The sequence below is a fragment of the Myxocyprinus asiaticus genome, chromosome 24 (assembly GCF_019703515.2).
Source record: "Myxocyprinus asiaticus isolate MX2 ecotype Aquarium Trade chromosome 24, UBuf_Myxa_2, whole genome shotgun sequence".
Lineage (NCBI taxonomy): Eukaryota > Metazoa > Chordata > Actinopteri > Cypriniformes > Catostomidae > Myxocyprinus > Myxocyprinus asiaticus.
The window spans coordinates 10519-25735 of record NC_059367.1 but is presented as its reverse complement, the minus strand read 5'-3'; the positions used below and the strand labels follow the sequence as shown (position 1 = coordinate 25735).

Genomic DNA, 15217 nt, shown 5'->3' with positions numbered 1-15217 from the left:
AGGTGGGCTAGGCCTACCCAAGATTTTGTTTTATTATTATGCATTCAGTCATATACCCTGTTATCTTGCATTTGCACTCAGTATGGACGAAAGTGTCCAGAGTGTTTGATTCTGACATTTATTTGAATGCTGCCTCGAGCATATGGCTGAATCCAAAATTATGTATTGATAAGTCCCCTTCTGCTGGTAAGAGTGGATTGTGAGGGGGGTTTCTATTCTTAGTGACCGATATGAGAGTAGAGTGTTGAGATCCTTTGATAATTTGTTTCAACATTTTGGGATTCCCAGATCTCAGGTTTTTTTTAGGTATTTACAGTTGTGCCACCTGCTCTGTACTAATTTTGCGAGTAGCATACACCCCACTAAAGCAGCAGACACTGGTGATTACTGCTTTTGGAAAAGGTTATGAAGCATCAGTGTATTACTCCCTGCTGGTTCAGAGTCTGGGGGATGGAGCTTTAATGTCTATCAAAAGATTATGTGAGAAAGATTTTAATTTTGTATTGGAGGGTGGGCTGGGATTCTAAAAAATGTCAAGTCTGTATCTAGAGATGCAAGGGTGCGATTTATGCAATTCAAGATTTTTCATAGATTCTATTGGACCCCCTCTAGACTGTATAGGCTTGGTCTTAAAGACACACCCACCTGTTAGCGTTGCTAATCGGAGGATGGAGACATGGCCCATGTCTTTTGGTGGTGTGCTGAGATCCAGGAATTTTTGTTGAATGTACAGAGTTTTGTGTGTGACGTGTTGGGCATTTGGATTTCATTTTGCCCCAGACTCTGTTTTGGGTGATGGGGTGCTCATCGACATAGGAGATAAATATATATAAAAAATTGGGTCCTGACCAGTGCTATGATAGGCAGGCAGATTGTTTTAAGGTGTTGGAATTTGGTTGGAGTGCCCTCAGTTTGGGAGTGGTGTGAAGGCTTCTACACTTTACGTGAATGAGGATGGGGATATGGGATTCATTTAATGGGAAATGAGGTAGCAATTTGATGTTTTTGGGGGACTCTCTGAGTGGGACTGTGGAGAGAGAGGTGTAGTTTTAGAGTTGTAGTTTTAATTATTTTATATATATATATATATATATATATATATAGTTGTGCTCAAAAGTTTGCATACCCTTGAAGATTGGTAATATATGTACCATTTTTAAAGAAAACATGAGTAAGCAGGCAAAACACATTTCTTTTATTTCTTATGGGATTCATATTCAACTTTAGGTTATAACAGAATGATACAATCATAAAACAAAACATGGCAACAAAGATTTAAAATGAAATGACCCCTGTTCAAAAGTCTGCATACCCTTAGTTCTTAATAATGTGTATTGACCCCTTTAGCATCATTGACAGCGTGCAGTCTTTTGTAATAGTTGTCTTTGAGGCCCCAAATTCTTGCAGGTGGTAAAGCTGCTCATTCGTCTTGGCAAAATGCCTCCAGGTCATGCAAAGACTTTGGTTGTCTTTCATGAACCGCACGTTTGAGATCTCCCCAGAGTGTCTCGGTGATATTAAGGTCAGAAGACTGTGATGGCCACTCCAGAACCTTCACCTTTTTCTGCTGTTACCACTTGAGGGTCAACTTGGCCTTGTGCTTAGGGTCATTGTCCAAGAGCATCCCATGTGCAGCTTTCGTGCAGAAGAATGCAAACTGTCTGCCAGTATTTTCTGATAACATGCTGCATTCATCTTGCCATCAATGTTCACAAGATTCCCCGTGTCTTTAGAGCTCACACACCCCGAAAACATCAGTGAGCCACCACCATACTTCACAGTGGGGATGGTATTCTTTTCACTATAGGCCTTGTTGACCCCTCTCCAAGCATAGCGCTTATGGTTGTGACCATAAAGCTCTATTTTGGTCTCTTCACTCCAAATTCCAGTGTGCCAGAAGCTGTGAGGGATGTCAAGATGTTGTCTGGCATATTGTAACCGGGCTTTGTTGTGTAATTGGCACAGTAAAGACTTCTTTCTGGCAACTCCACCATGTAGCTCATTTTTGTTCAAGTATCATCATATTGTGCTCCTTGAAACAACCACACCATCTTTTTCCAGACCAACCTGTATTTCTCCTGAGGTTACCTGTGGGTTTTTCTTTGTATCCTGAACAATTCTTCTGGCAGTTGTGGCTGAAATCTTTCTTGGTCTACCTGACCTTGGCTTGGTATCAACAGATCCCTGAATTTTCCACTTCTTAATAAGTGATTGAACAGTACTGACTGGCATTTTCAAGGCTTTGGATATCTTTTTATATAAGTTTCCATCTTTATAAAGTTCCATTACCTTGTTACGCAGGTCTTTTGACAGTTCTTTTCTGCTCCCCATAGCTCAGTATCTAGTCTACTCAGTGCATCCATGTGAGAACTAACAAACTCATGAACTATTTATACACAGGCACTAATTGCAATTTAAAAAGACACAGGTGTGGGAAATTAAACTTTAATTGCCATTTAAACCTGTGTGTGTCACCTTGTGTGTCTGTAACAAGGCCAAACATTCAAGGGTGTGTAAACTTTTGATCAGGGCCATTTGGGTGATTTCTGTTATCATTATGATTTAAAAAGGAGCCAAACAACTATGTGATAATAAATGGCTTCATATGATCACTATCCTTAAATAAAACACAGTTTTTTTTGCATGATCAGTCATATTTTCAAAATCAATGCCAAAATTTCACAATTATATATATATATATATATATATATATATATATATATATATATATATATATATATATATATATACTGTATATAGTTTTTTTTTTCTGTACTTATGTAGGACCAGTGTGGTGTAACTGACATGTACAGTAGGTTGCCATTTTGTGTGAAGTGTGAAATAAAAAAATCTGATATTTTGACATTTTTTAAATAGCACATTTTTTTCAGGTCATTTGGTGTAACCCTGAGAAACCTTCTTGATATTGTTCTTGACTCAAAAATTAATATATATATATATATATATATATATATATATATATATATATATATACGTTTGTTTCTCACATTTTTATTAAATTAAATACTATTAATGTTTTTCAAAGGTGTCTGAAACTAAACTGGACACAAAGAGTAGATTAATATGAACTTTACACAGATGTTTTAAACTACATTTTTAAAAGAAAGTCTTTTCTCACTTTTATCACCTCGGACAACCTTATTTGTCAATGACCCTTGTACTTAAACTCAATATTATAATTACATAAGGATGGTATTTCACAGCTTTACTCTGTAAATATTAGATTCACAGAAATGACAGGACAATTAAGTTAAGGTACCTCACTACCAACAGCTTTATATTTGGGACCATATGCTTTGACCAGATGTAGGGGTTTTATCAATACTATTTCAGACAAACCATCAATGACATTTTTTGGGCCCCCTTTCATATTTTAAGTTTAATATTTTTTTTAAGATTAGGTTTTATGACCTAAATGGCATAATGGCAGCCTTTGCTGTGTTATATTTGTGATTTTTCCATATAAGAATGTGCTGTTTTTAACTTTGATAGTCATTAAACCAGTTTATTATACCAGCGATATTATTTTTCACTCTCGCAAGGATGAGCTGTTCATGGTCAGCTCTGGTAATAAATCTTTTAGGTTATTAGGATTTTAACTTTATCTCCTGTTGGCAAAAGATGGGAAATTGGATCTTGGAAATTGTCAGTGCATGGCAAATACCAGTGACACTTGACTGCTTCTCCAGGAGGTTCTTTTTCATGCCAAGTTCCATTCATTTTAAGGACACTACTTTGAAATAGGACACGAGTGGTATCAAAATAAATTTCTCAAACAGGCGAACTTTTCTCATAAAGTAAAAATATTTAAAAGAAAATTACAACATACTTACAATTTCCTATGCTATACTGCATATTTATTTCATCCAAAAGTTTGGGTTATCTATATCTATTAGCAGTAGGTTATTCCTTTTATGTCAAACATTTCAACACTATGGAATTGTGTATGGAAAAAAAGTGTGTATAGTTGAAATAAACCAGAATATTTATATTCCTTATATTATGCAGGGAACCACAAATTCAGTGAATGAGAGTATCTTGCTATTTTCCACGGGTGCAGAGAAACATCACACCAAGTAATACTGCATGACCAAATCCAGCTGGACAGCTCTGCTGAGTGTGCGTAATGAAACTATATAAATGGCAACCCCTGACCCCTAAGACTCACACTGATCCAGCAAAAAGGTGGGGGAGATACGACATTGTTTAGCAGCTCTAAGTAACATTTCTTTGGACCTTTTAAAAAAAAATGTCTTTTAAATGTATTAATTATTGTCTAAACCTTTGTCTGAAATTATAAATATTTTTAAATAACCTACTATTTTACAACTCTGAATGGCTTGCTTTCACAGAATCTTTTCATCATCGGCTGCTGTTTTTCTCTCTGGGCATCATACAAGGTGAAGTGCTAATGATGAAAGTTACATTTCTCAAAACTTTTTGCATAGTCTTATTTAACTGATGTTGACAGTACCATTTTATTAATGAAAACTTTTCATATCAGAACAAAATAATTAATATAAAATATGCATTAAGAAAAAGTCACCGTAAGCACGAGGCAGTAAATATGTAAAAATGGAAAGTTAAAGAGTGAACAAACATAGGGATAAAAATTTACAATTTTAAGTAGGTGTACAGTATAACAGCATTTTGGTGTTAATTGTGCTCCACAGTGAAAGGTCATCATGGGTGACGGTGAAATGGAGTGTTTTGGCCCGGCGGCCATTTTCCTCCGGAAGCCAGAAAGAGAGAGGATTGAGGCTCAGAACACCCCGTTTGATGCCAAAACAGCTTTCTTTGTGGTAGATGCTGATGAGATGTACCTGAAAGGTACTCTTGTTAGCAGAGAAGGTGGCAAAGCCACTGTCAAAACTCTAGTTGGTGGGAAAGTAAGTGAACAATAAATGAATAACGAGTAACCACTTCATATGTTATTGTGGTTGAGTATTTGAATGTTCAAGTTAAAATATTTTGAGATGCGAGTACAAAATGTCTAATTCATCTTCATAACTGTTTTTCAGACTGTCACGGTGAAAGAAGATGAAATCTTCCCCATGAATCCTCCCAAGTTTGACAAAATTGAGGACATGGCCATGATGACCCACCTCAATGAGCCTGCTGTGCTGTTTAACCTCAAAGAGCGTTACGCAGCATGGATGATCTATGTACATCTACGTGAATAACTTTTTTTCATAAGATGTTAAAGGGGATTGCTGAAGTGTGAAACTGGACAATCTATTTCTGTTTCAGACCTACTCTGGCTTGTTCTGCGTCACTGTCAATCCCTACAAGTGGCTTCCAGTGTACGATTCAGTTGTTGTGGCTGGATACAGAGGCAAAAAGAGGATTGAAGCCCCACCTCACATCTTCTCTATCTCTGACAATGCCTATCAGTTCATGCTCACTGGTAAGTGGATTCCAGAAATGTGCTAACAAATGAGGATTTGTTGTACAAGTGACACATGATGAATAAAAAGAAACTTCCATTATATATGTTGGAAATCTGAATGCCTTTGACTCACTTTATTTCAGATCGTGAGAACCAGTCTGTTCTGATTACGTAAGTAAATATTCTTCTTTTGATGTAAGAGAGAGCCTTTCAATTAAAAATCCATGGAGGTTTATGTGACTAATGAAAGTCTTGTGTGAACCTCCAGTGGAGAATCTGGTGCAGGAAAGACTGTGAACACAAAACGTGTCATTCAATATTTTGCAACTGTTGGTGCAATGTCTGGAGGCAAAAAGGCAGAACCTGTCCCTGGAAAAATGCAGGTTTGTAAACACCTCTTTGAAACAAATGTATTGATTATAGAATGTTATTGTGCTTTATCTAAACATAATTCTACAATTATATCTAGGGATCACTGGAGGACCAAATTGTTGCAGCCAACCCCCTGCTGGAGGCTTATGGTAATGCCAAGACTGTGAGGAATGACAACTCCTCCCGTTTTGTGAGTTGCTCCAATTAGATGAAACATTATAAACTTTCAGTTGACTTTTCAAAGCTGGTTGTTCAACACTGTGGTTAATGTCTTCAAAACTTTCTTAGGGTAAATTCATCAGGATTCACTTTGGCACCACTGGAAAACTGGCTTCAGCTGATATTGAAACTTGTGAGTTGTGTTGTTTCAAGACAGACATGTGCTTTATTTTTGTGCTAACGTGGATGAGTCATTTAAAGTCAAAGTTCTGTTGTCAAAGATCTGCTGGAAAAGTCAAGAGTAACTTTCCAGCTGTCTGCTGAGAGGAGTTACCATATCTTCTACCAGCTCATGACTGGACACAAGCCAGAACTGCTCGGTAAGAAATCTACAGTAATTTGTGTTTAATAAAACACAATTTTTATGTTTTGGAACATTGTTAAAGTCCTTGTTAAATGCCCTTTTTAAAAACAGCAAATAGGCTTTAGTTTAAACCGCAGACCACACAAACACATTCCCCCCGTTTACCACACCAGTGAAACTGGTACAGAAACCGAGAAGCGATATCAATACAGATGCATTAAAAATAAACTCTACACACTTTCACTGGGTCTAACTCCCACAAGCGCATTCCAATCAGAACTGATCATCCCTTTGTCCTATTCCCTTCAAAGACAATTACTCTCCACTGTGAAAGCTTCAGATGGCTGAAAAGTGATAACGGTCATTTAGAACTCACTTTTTATGTGATATTATTGGAAATTCTGTTTGGAACGACCCTACAGCATGGATTGTACTCCCTTCGAAGTGCCCTGCAAAGGCATCATTCACGTGGGTTAGAAACAGCCATGTGTGATGAACAGATGTAGAGGGAGGGTGTGTTCTCATTCTAGAAAGCATTTTATTGGACAAGGTTTCTGAACCTTCGTGGATGTTTGTGAGTCTTTTTAGCCAGAAGAGAGAGACTGCATATTTGAAATGCTTATATGTTCTGAAAACAAATGTTGTCAACGTTAGAAGCACACTACGATACAGATGACCTTAAAGCTCACAGATATGGACTAAAAGCAGCAAAACATTCATTTTTATTTCATGGGGTCTTTAACAAACTATGCATCAACTTTTTACAGAGGCCCTGCTCATCACCACCAATCCATACGACTATCCAATGATCAGCATGGGTGAAATCACTGTCAAGAGTATCAATGATGTGGAGGAGTTCATTGCTACAGATGTATGCAAAAAATAATTCTTCTTCTTCCCAGAATCTATTCATTATATGAGCACAAATAAAGAAAAACAGAATATTGTGTGACATGACATCACAGGCATATCAAATGCCTCTCAATTCTCTATAATTTTCTCTGTATAATACAGACTGCTATTGACATTCTGGGCTTCAGTGCTGATGAGAAGATTAGCATCTACAAGCTGACAGGTGCTGTGATGCATCATGGCAACATGAAGTTCAAACAGAAGCAGAGAGAGGAGCAGGCTGAACCTGACGGCACTGAGGGTAAGATGTACATTAAGCACAGAGACACTCCATATATTACCATGCAAACCTTAATTTCAGTGTTTGAAAACTGACTGGAAAACTGTTTTCCTCAGTGGCTGATAAAATTGCTTACCTCATGGGCCTGAACTCTGCTGACATGCTGAAAGCTTTGTGCTACCCAAGAGTTAAAGTCGGAAATGAGTTTGTTACCAAAGGCCAGACAGTTCCACAGGTGAAGTCTTACCTACATAAATATATGAAAAGTTTCTCTGAGATATTCTTCTGGAGAACACAAATAACAATTTTAACATTTGAATTTCTCAGGTAAACAATGCTGTCTCAGCTCTCTGCAAGTCTGTCTATGAGAAAATGTTCTTGTGGATGGTTGTCCGTATCAATGAGATGTTGGACACAAAGCAGCCAAGACAGTTCTTCATTGGTGTGCTGGACATTGCTGGATTTGAGATCTTCGATGTGAGCATAAGTTACTAATGTCTCTCTAAGAATCAAGATTTAAAGGCAACAGTTGATAGTAATAACTTGCCTCTGTTAAAATATCAGTTCAACAGCTTGGAGCAGCTCTGCATCAACTTCACAAATGAGAAACTGCAACAGTTTTTCAACCACCACATGTTTGTGCTGGAGCAAGAGGAGTACAAGAAAGAAGGCATTGAGTGGGAGTTCATTGACTTTGGTATGGACTTGGCTGCCTGCATTGAGCTTATTGAGAAGGTAAGATAATGGGCTTTCAGAAACAACTTTTCAGAGTATTCACAAAATGAAATGTGCAGTTGTACTTGAGTGTCAATGTCCCTTATACAGCCAATGGGCATCTTCTCCATCCTTGAAGAGGAGTGCATGTTCCCCAAGGCCACAGACACAAGCTTCAAAAATAAGCTACATGATCAGCATCTCGGCAAAACTGCAGCCTTCCAAAAGCCAAAGCCTGCCAAAGGCAAGGCAGAGGCCCACTTCTCTCTGGTGCACTACGCTGGCACTGTTGACTACAACATTGGGGGCTGGTTGGACAAGAACAAGGACCCACTGAATGATTCAGTTGTGCAACTGTACCAGAAATCATCACTCAAAGTGCTGGCCTTCCTGTATGCCGCTCATGGATCTGCTGAAGGTAAGACCATTGGAAATTCTTGAGTTTGTTCTAAACTCAAGACAAAGACATGCCTAATATTCAGCAAATTTCAGAATCTGCTGAAAATTACAGAGCTACACAAGACAGACAATGACTAAAGAGTTTGTATTTTGTCTTACTAATAACTTTTACATGGATTAATGTACATTAGAAAAATAACAAAAACAACTTTTCTCTTTGGCATTAAACAGAGGCAGGAGGTGGAAAGAAGGGAGGCAAGAAGAAGGGTGGTTCCTTCCAGACTGTGTCTGCACTGTTTAGGGTATAGAAATTATCTGTATCATGTCAGTTTCATTATATTTAATTACAACTATGAATAAAAAAATTATTGAAACATTTCCACAGGAGAACTTGGGCAAGCTGATGACTAACCTGAGGAGCACTCACCCTCACTTTGTGCGCTGTTTGATTCCTAATGAGTCCAAGACTCCAGGTAAATTTGATACCTGAAGTGTTCAATGCCCCAAAGATTTATTTATTTATTTTAAATAGATTTTAAATCCTTAAAAACAACTAAATTTCAGGTCTCATGGAGAACTACCTGGTCATCCACCAGCTCAGGTGTAATGGTGTGCTAGAGGGTATCAGAATTTGCAGAAAGGGTTTCCCCAGCAGAATCCTCTATGGTGACTTCAAGCAGAGGTAAACATCATTGCATATAGTACTAACTACACTTCTTCTCAAGAGGAAAAAACTCTAGGTTGTTTTTAACATTTCAAAACAAAACATAAATTCCTCCCAAATATCTTCTAGATACAAAGTATTAAATGCTAGTGTCATCCCTGAGGGACAGTTTATTGACAACAAAAAGGCTTCAGAGAAACTGTTGGGCTCAATTGATGTTGACCACACCCAGTACAAGTTTGGGCACACTAAGGTGAGCTACACATCAAAAACTAAGTTCAAATCTTCATATAGGACAGTTTCTTCATTGTTATACTCCTGTTGTCATTCAATTATTCGTATAGGTGTTTTTCAAAGCTGGTCTGCTGGGTACCCTTGAGGAGATGAGAGATGAGAAACTGGCATCGCTGGTTACCATGACTCAGGCTTTGTGCCGTGGATACCTCATGAGGAGAGAGTTTGTCAAAATGATGGAGAGAAGGTATAATTTACTTATAAAATATATTTTTTTTAAATATTACTGATTAGAACCAGAGGAATAATGACTGTTTGTTAATTATATTTTATGCAGAGAATCAATTTATAGCATTCAATACAACATTCGCTCATTTATGAATGTGAAACACTGGCCATGGATGAAGCTGTACTTCAAGATCAAGCCTCTTTTGAAGAGTGCAGAGACTGAGAAAGAAATGGCAGCCATGAAGGAGAATTATGAGAAAATGAAAGAAGATTTAGCAAAGGCATTGGCCAAGAAGAAGGAGCTTGAGGAGAAAATGGTGTCACTCCTACAGGAGAAAAATGACCTTCAGCTGCAAGTAGCAGCTGTAGGTATTTCAGTTTTTATTGTAGAGTACATATGGACCTCACAGGCATATAATTAAATGTGCCTGCATAATGCATAGTATCAGCTAGATCAAAAATCAAGATATTAAACTTGTTAATCTCAATAAACAGGAATCTGAAAATCTCTCTGATGCTGAGGAGAGATGTGAAGGTCTCATTAAAAGCAAGATCCAGCTTGAGGCCAAACTCAAAGAGACAACCGAGAGACTGGAGGATGAAGAGGAAATCAATGCTGAACTGACTGCAAAGAAGAGGAAACTGGAAGATGAATGCTCTGAGCTGAAGAAAGATATTGATGACTTGGAGCTCACCTTGGCAAAAGTGGAGAAGGAGAAACATGCAACTGAAAATAAGGTTCACATTTGAATCACATATTCTACACTCTGCTTATTGGTCAGGCTCTTGTGAATGAAAGCACTGAACAACATTTTCATTTAGGTGAAAAACCTGACTGAGGAGATGGCCTCTCAGGATGAGAGCATTGCCAAGCTGACCAAAGAGAAGAAAGCCCTCCAAGAGTCACACCAGCAGACTCTTGATGACCTTCAGGCAGAGGAAGACAAAGTCAACACTCTGACTAAAGCTAAGACAAAGCTTGAGCAGCAAGTGGATGATGTAAGATGCTTGGCATGAGAATAATGCTATAAACCAATGAGAAGATGAATATAACATTGTTTTGTTGTTGTATACCACATTTGAATGCACTGGTTTCTATGACAATAGCTTGAGGGCTCACTGGAGCAAGAGAAGAAGCTCCGTATGGACCTTGAGAGAGCAAAGAGGAAACTTGAGGGTGATCTGAAACTGTCACAGGAGTCCATAATGGACCTGGAGAATGACAAACAGCAATCAGAGGAAAAGATCAAAAAGTGAGTGGAAGTTAGATGTTTGCAAGAATCATTGTGCCAAAACACCTGTGCCAGGTATTTAAATAGCAGATTTAATGAAACACTCATTTTTTAAAACAGGAAGGACTTTGAGATAAGTCAGCTTCTAAGCAAGACTGAAGATGAACAGTCTTTGGGAGCACAGCTTCAGAAGAAGATCAAAGAACTTCAGGTAATTGAGATTTTATGTTCAACTGTGAAGTAGGTATACTGCTAGTTAAAGCCATGTTACCAGTTTACCATGGTAATTAAAATTTTTCTTTAATTAGGCTCGTATTGAGGAGCTGGAAGAAGAAATTGAGGCTGAGCGAGCTGCTCGTGCTAAAGTAGAGAAGCAGAGAGCTGATCTCTCCAGGGAACTTGAAGAGATCAGTGAGAGGCTTGAGGAAGCTGGTGGAGCAACCGCTGCCCAGATTGAGATGAATAAGAAACGTGAAGCTGAATTCCAGAAGTTGCGTCGTGATCTTGAAGAGTCCACCTTGCAGCATGAAGCTACAGCAGCAGCTCTCCGGAAGAAGCAGGCAGACAGCGTGGCTGAGCTGGGAGAACAGATCGACAACCTCCAGCGTGTCAAGCAGAAGCTGGAAAAGGAGAAGAGTGAATACAAGATGGAAATTGATGACTTATCAAGCAACATGGAGGCTGTGGCTAAATCAAAGGTAACCACATCAATGTCACTAGAGGGTCATTAAACAATAATGCACCTTTAAAAGACACATGTATTTAATGTTTGTATCTTATTAGACTAATTTAGAGAAGATGTGTCGAACTCTTGAAGATCAACTGAGTGAAATCAAGGCCAAGAGTGATGAAAATATTCGCCAACTGAATGACATCAATGCACAACGAGCAAGACTTCAGACTGAGAATGGTATAACACAGGACAATTAGCTAAAGACCTTAAAAAAATCAAATATATTGTTTGAATAAAACATTTGCTTTTCATGATATTTCATGCTTACATAGATATTCTTAACCTGTTTCTAAGGTGAATTTAGCCGCCAACTGGAAGAGAAGGAAGCACTTGTTTCACAATTAACTAGAGGAAAACAGGCCTATACACAGCAGATTGAGGAGCTTAAGAGGCATATTGAGGAGGAAGTCAAGGTATTTTTACACAAAATTAATTTAGATTTTTTTTTTTTTGTCATGTAAACCACTGCAAAAGATTTCAAACTGTTCTAAAATTTCTAAATATGCATCCTTGCAGGCCAAGAACGCCCTGGCCCATGCGGTCCAGTCTGCCCGCCATGATTGTGATTTGCTCAGAGAGCAGTTTGAGGAGGAACAGGAGGCCAAAGCTGAACTGCAGCGTGGAATGTCTAAAGCCAACAGTGAGGTAGCTCAGTGGAGAACCAAATATGAAACTGATGCTATCCAACGTACTGAAGAGCTTGAGGAAGCCAAGTAAGTAAATCAAAATAGTGTTGAGCAGCCCAGATTTAAAAGACTAAGATATCATTTTGTACATATTTCCTCAGGAAAAAGTTGGCCCAGCGTCTTCAGGAAGCTGAAGAATCCATTGAGGCTGTGAACTCCAAGTGTGCCTCTCTGGAAAAGACCAAACAGAGACTGCAGGGTGAAGTAGAGGACCTCATGATTGATGTGGAGAGGGCAAATTCATTGGCAGCCAACCTTGACAAAAAGCAGAGAAACTTTGATAAGGCAAGTAAGATATGGAATCATCTACAAATCTAAACTTTGGTTCATGGACTAATGATCCATTTTATGATGACTATATTTCTTTCATTCACAGGTCCTGGCAGAGTGGAAACAGAAATATGAAGAAAGCCAGGCTGAACTGGAAGGTGCTCAGAAAGAAGCTCGTTCCCTTAGCACTGAGCTTTTCAAGATGAAGAACTCCTATGAGGAAGCTCTTGACCAGTTGGAGACCCTGAAGAGGGAGAACAAGAATTTGCAACGTAAATGCCACATGTACAGTATTTGTGTATCAAGGATTTGAAGAAGATACATAAAACAGCTCATTTTAACATTCTGTTCTTTAAATCCTCTAGAGGAGATTTCTGACCTAACGGAGCAGCTTGGAGAGACTGGAAAGAGCATTCATGAGTTAGAGAAATCCAAAAAGACAGTGGAGTCAGAGAAAGCTGAGATCCAGACTGCACTTGAAGAAGCTGAGGTGCATTTCTTTTTTAACAATACTAAAACTCTGATATTATTGTTTTCATTAATATTACCAAATCAGATAAGTTGTCTGAATTGTTACATTTCTATTTCCTTTGTAGGGCACATTGGAGCATGAAGAGTCTAAGATTCTTCGTGTCCAGCTGGAACTGAACCAGGTCAAGAGTGAGATTGACAGGAAGCTGGCTGAGAAAGATGAGGAGATGGAACAGATAAAGAGAAACAGCCAAAGAGTGATTGATTCAATGCAGAGCACTCTGGACTCTGAGGTCAGGAGCAGAAATGATGCCCTTAGAGTCAAGAAGAAGATGGAGGGAGATCTTAATGAGATGGAGATTCAGCTGAGTCATGCCAACCGCCAGGCTGCTGAGGCCCAGAAGCAGCTCAGGAACATCCAAGGCCAGCTCAAGGTATTATTCTTTCTGCTAAATGTCATTATGAATTATTTTTTTATGTCTGAAATCCTAACCCACCTAATTTGAACTAACCAAAGCCTAATTAAAAATATTATTGACTTCCCAAACTTGTCACAGGATGCCCAACTGCACCTTGATGAAGCTGTCAGAGGACAGGAGGACATGAAGGAGCAGGTTGCCATGGTGGAGCGCAGAAATAATCTGATGCAAGCGGAGATTGAGGAGCTGAGAGCTGCACTGGAGCAAACAGAGAGAGGCCGCAAAGTGGCAGAGCAGGAGCTGGTTGATGCCAGTGAGCGTGTTGGACTGCTGCACTCTCAAGTATGAAAAATTATTACTATACCAATCTGGAAAAAGTGCACTTACAAGACAGATAAAAGCATCACTGAATGAAATCTGCTTCTGTTCCACAGAATACAAGTCTCATTAACACCAAGAAGAAGCTTGAGGCTGATCTGGTTCAGGTTCAAGGCGAGGTAGATGATGCAGTCCAAGAGGCCAGAAATGCAGAGGAGAAGGCCAAAAAAGCCATAACTGATGTGAGTCTTTAATCTCTTATTTATATATATATATATTTTTGGTTTACAGTTCTTTGACTTGTGTTTAGCTACAATGTGCTGCCATATGGAGCCATCAGAAAACTCGTAAATAAAGCCTGGTGAAGTTTGTGTTTTTTATTTCAGGCTGCCATGATGGCTGAGGAGCTGAAGAAGGAGCAAGACACCAGTGCTCACCTGGAAAGGATGAAGAAGAACCTGGAGGTTACAGTCAAAGATCTGCAGCACCGTCTGGATGAGGCTGAGAGTCTGGCTATGAAAGGTGGCAAGAAACAGCTCCAGAAACTGGAGTCCAGGGTAGGTTTGAGTACTCAAGAGCTTAGCACAATTGATCCTTAGTTGTCCTGAACATGGTAGAGATTCCTTGTATTACAACAAACACTTTACTGAAGGTGCGCGAGTTGGAGTCTGAAGTTGAAGCTGAACAGAGGCGTGGTGCTGATGCTGTAAAAGGAGTGCGCAAATATGAGAGGAGAGTGAAGGAGCTCACCTACCAGGTAAAACTCACAGGAATTTGAAATATACCACCTTATATAATAACAAACAGAGTTTAACCAAGACAATTCCTATTATTGACACTCAAAGACTGAAGAAGACAAGAAGAATGTGACTAGACTGCAGGATCTGGTAGACAAGCTGCAGCTGAAAGTGAAGGCCTATAAGCGCCAGGCGGAGGAAGCTGTGAGTCTATTATCAAGTATCTTAAGCTTGACATGCATCATGTCCCAAACTATCCAATGTAATGAGCTGGATATCTTGTGTAACCATCACAGGAGGAACAGGCCAACACTCACCTGTCCAGGTACAGGAAGGTGCAGCATGAGATGGAGGAGGCTCAGGAGCGTGCTGACATCGCTGAGTCCCAGGTCAACAAGCTGAGAGCCAAGAGTCGTGATGCTGGAAAGGTATCAAACCATAGTTGTTAATGTAAATTTATAAAAAACTGAAAATTCAGCAAGCTGCAATCTGAAAAGCTGTAGTTTATATATGAAATTCTGAATAATTTTTATACCAAACCTAATATAAGTTTTTCTAATCCATTTTTAAGAGTAAAGACGAAGAATAAAGATGAGACACCACACCTGCAAGCAAGCATATAATATGACTAACTTGTACTGAGTCTTCCTATATGTATCTATTAAAAAAAATGCA

General features: G+C 38.9%; 1 protein-coding gene across 1 annotated transcript; it reads left to right on the top strand.

The window, feature by feature from the left end:
• The first annotated feature begins 4706 nt into the window (after window positions 1-4706).
• Window positions 4707-15217, top strand: LOC127414813 (myosin heavy chain, fast skeletal muscle-like). The gene is made up of 39 exons (XM_051653139.1): window positions 4707-4910; window positions 5043-5186; window positions 5272-5428; window positions 5554-5581; window positions 5679-5793; window positions 5880-5972; window positions 6071-6134; window positions 6223-6321; window positions 7073-7176; window positions 7320-7458; window positions 7554-7672; window positions 7765-7914; window positions 8002-8172; window positions 8263-8569; window positions 8782-8852; window positions 8936-9023; window positions 9115-9232; window positions 9344-9467; window positions 9559-9695; window positions 9786-10041; window positions 10172-10414; window positions 10499-10675; window positions 10784-10929; window positions 11029-11119; window positions 11217-11606; window positions 11692-11818; window positions 11936-12054; window positions 12158-12354; window positions 12429-12612; window positions 12704-12869; window positions 12963-13087; window positions 13194-13502; window positions 13626-13829; window positions 13922-14047; window positions 14192-14362; window positions 14458-14562; window positions 14651-14746; window positions 14839-14970; window positions 15114-15217. The coding sequence occupies exons 1-39, from the start codon at window positions 4707-4709 to the stop codon at window positions 15129-15131; spliced, it is 5814 nt and encodes a 1937-aa protein (XP_051509099.1). The 3' UTR covers window positions 15132-15217.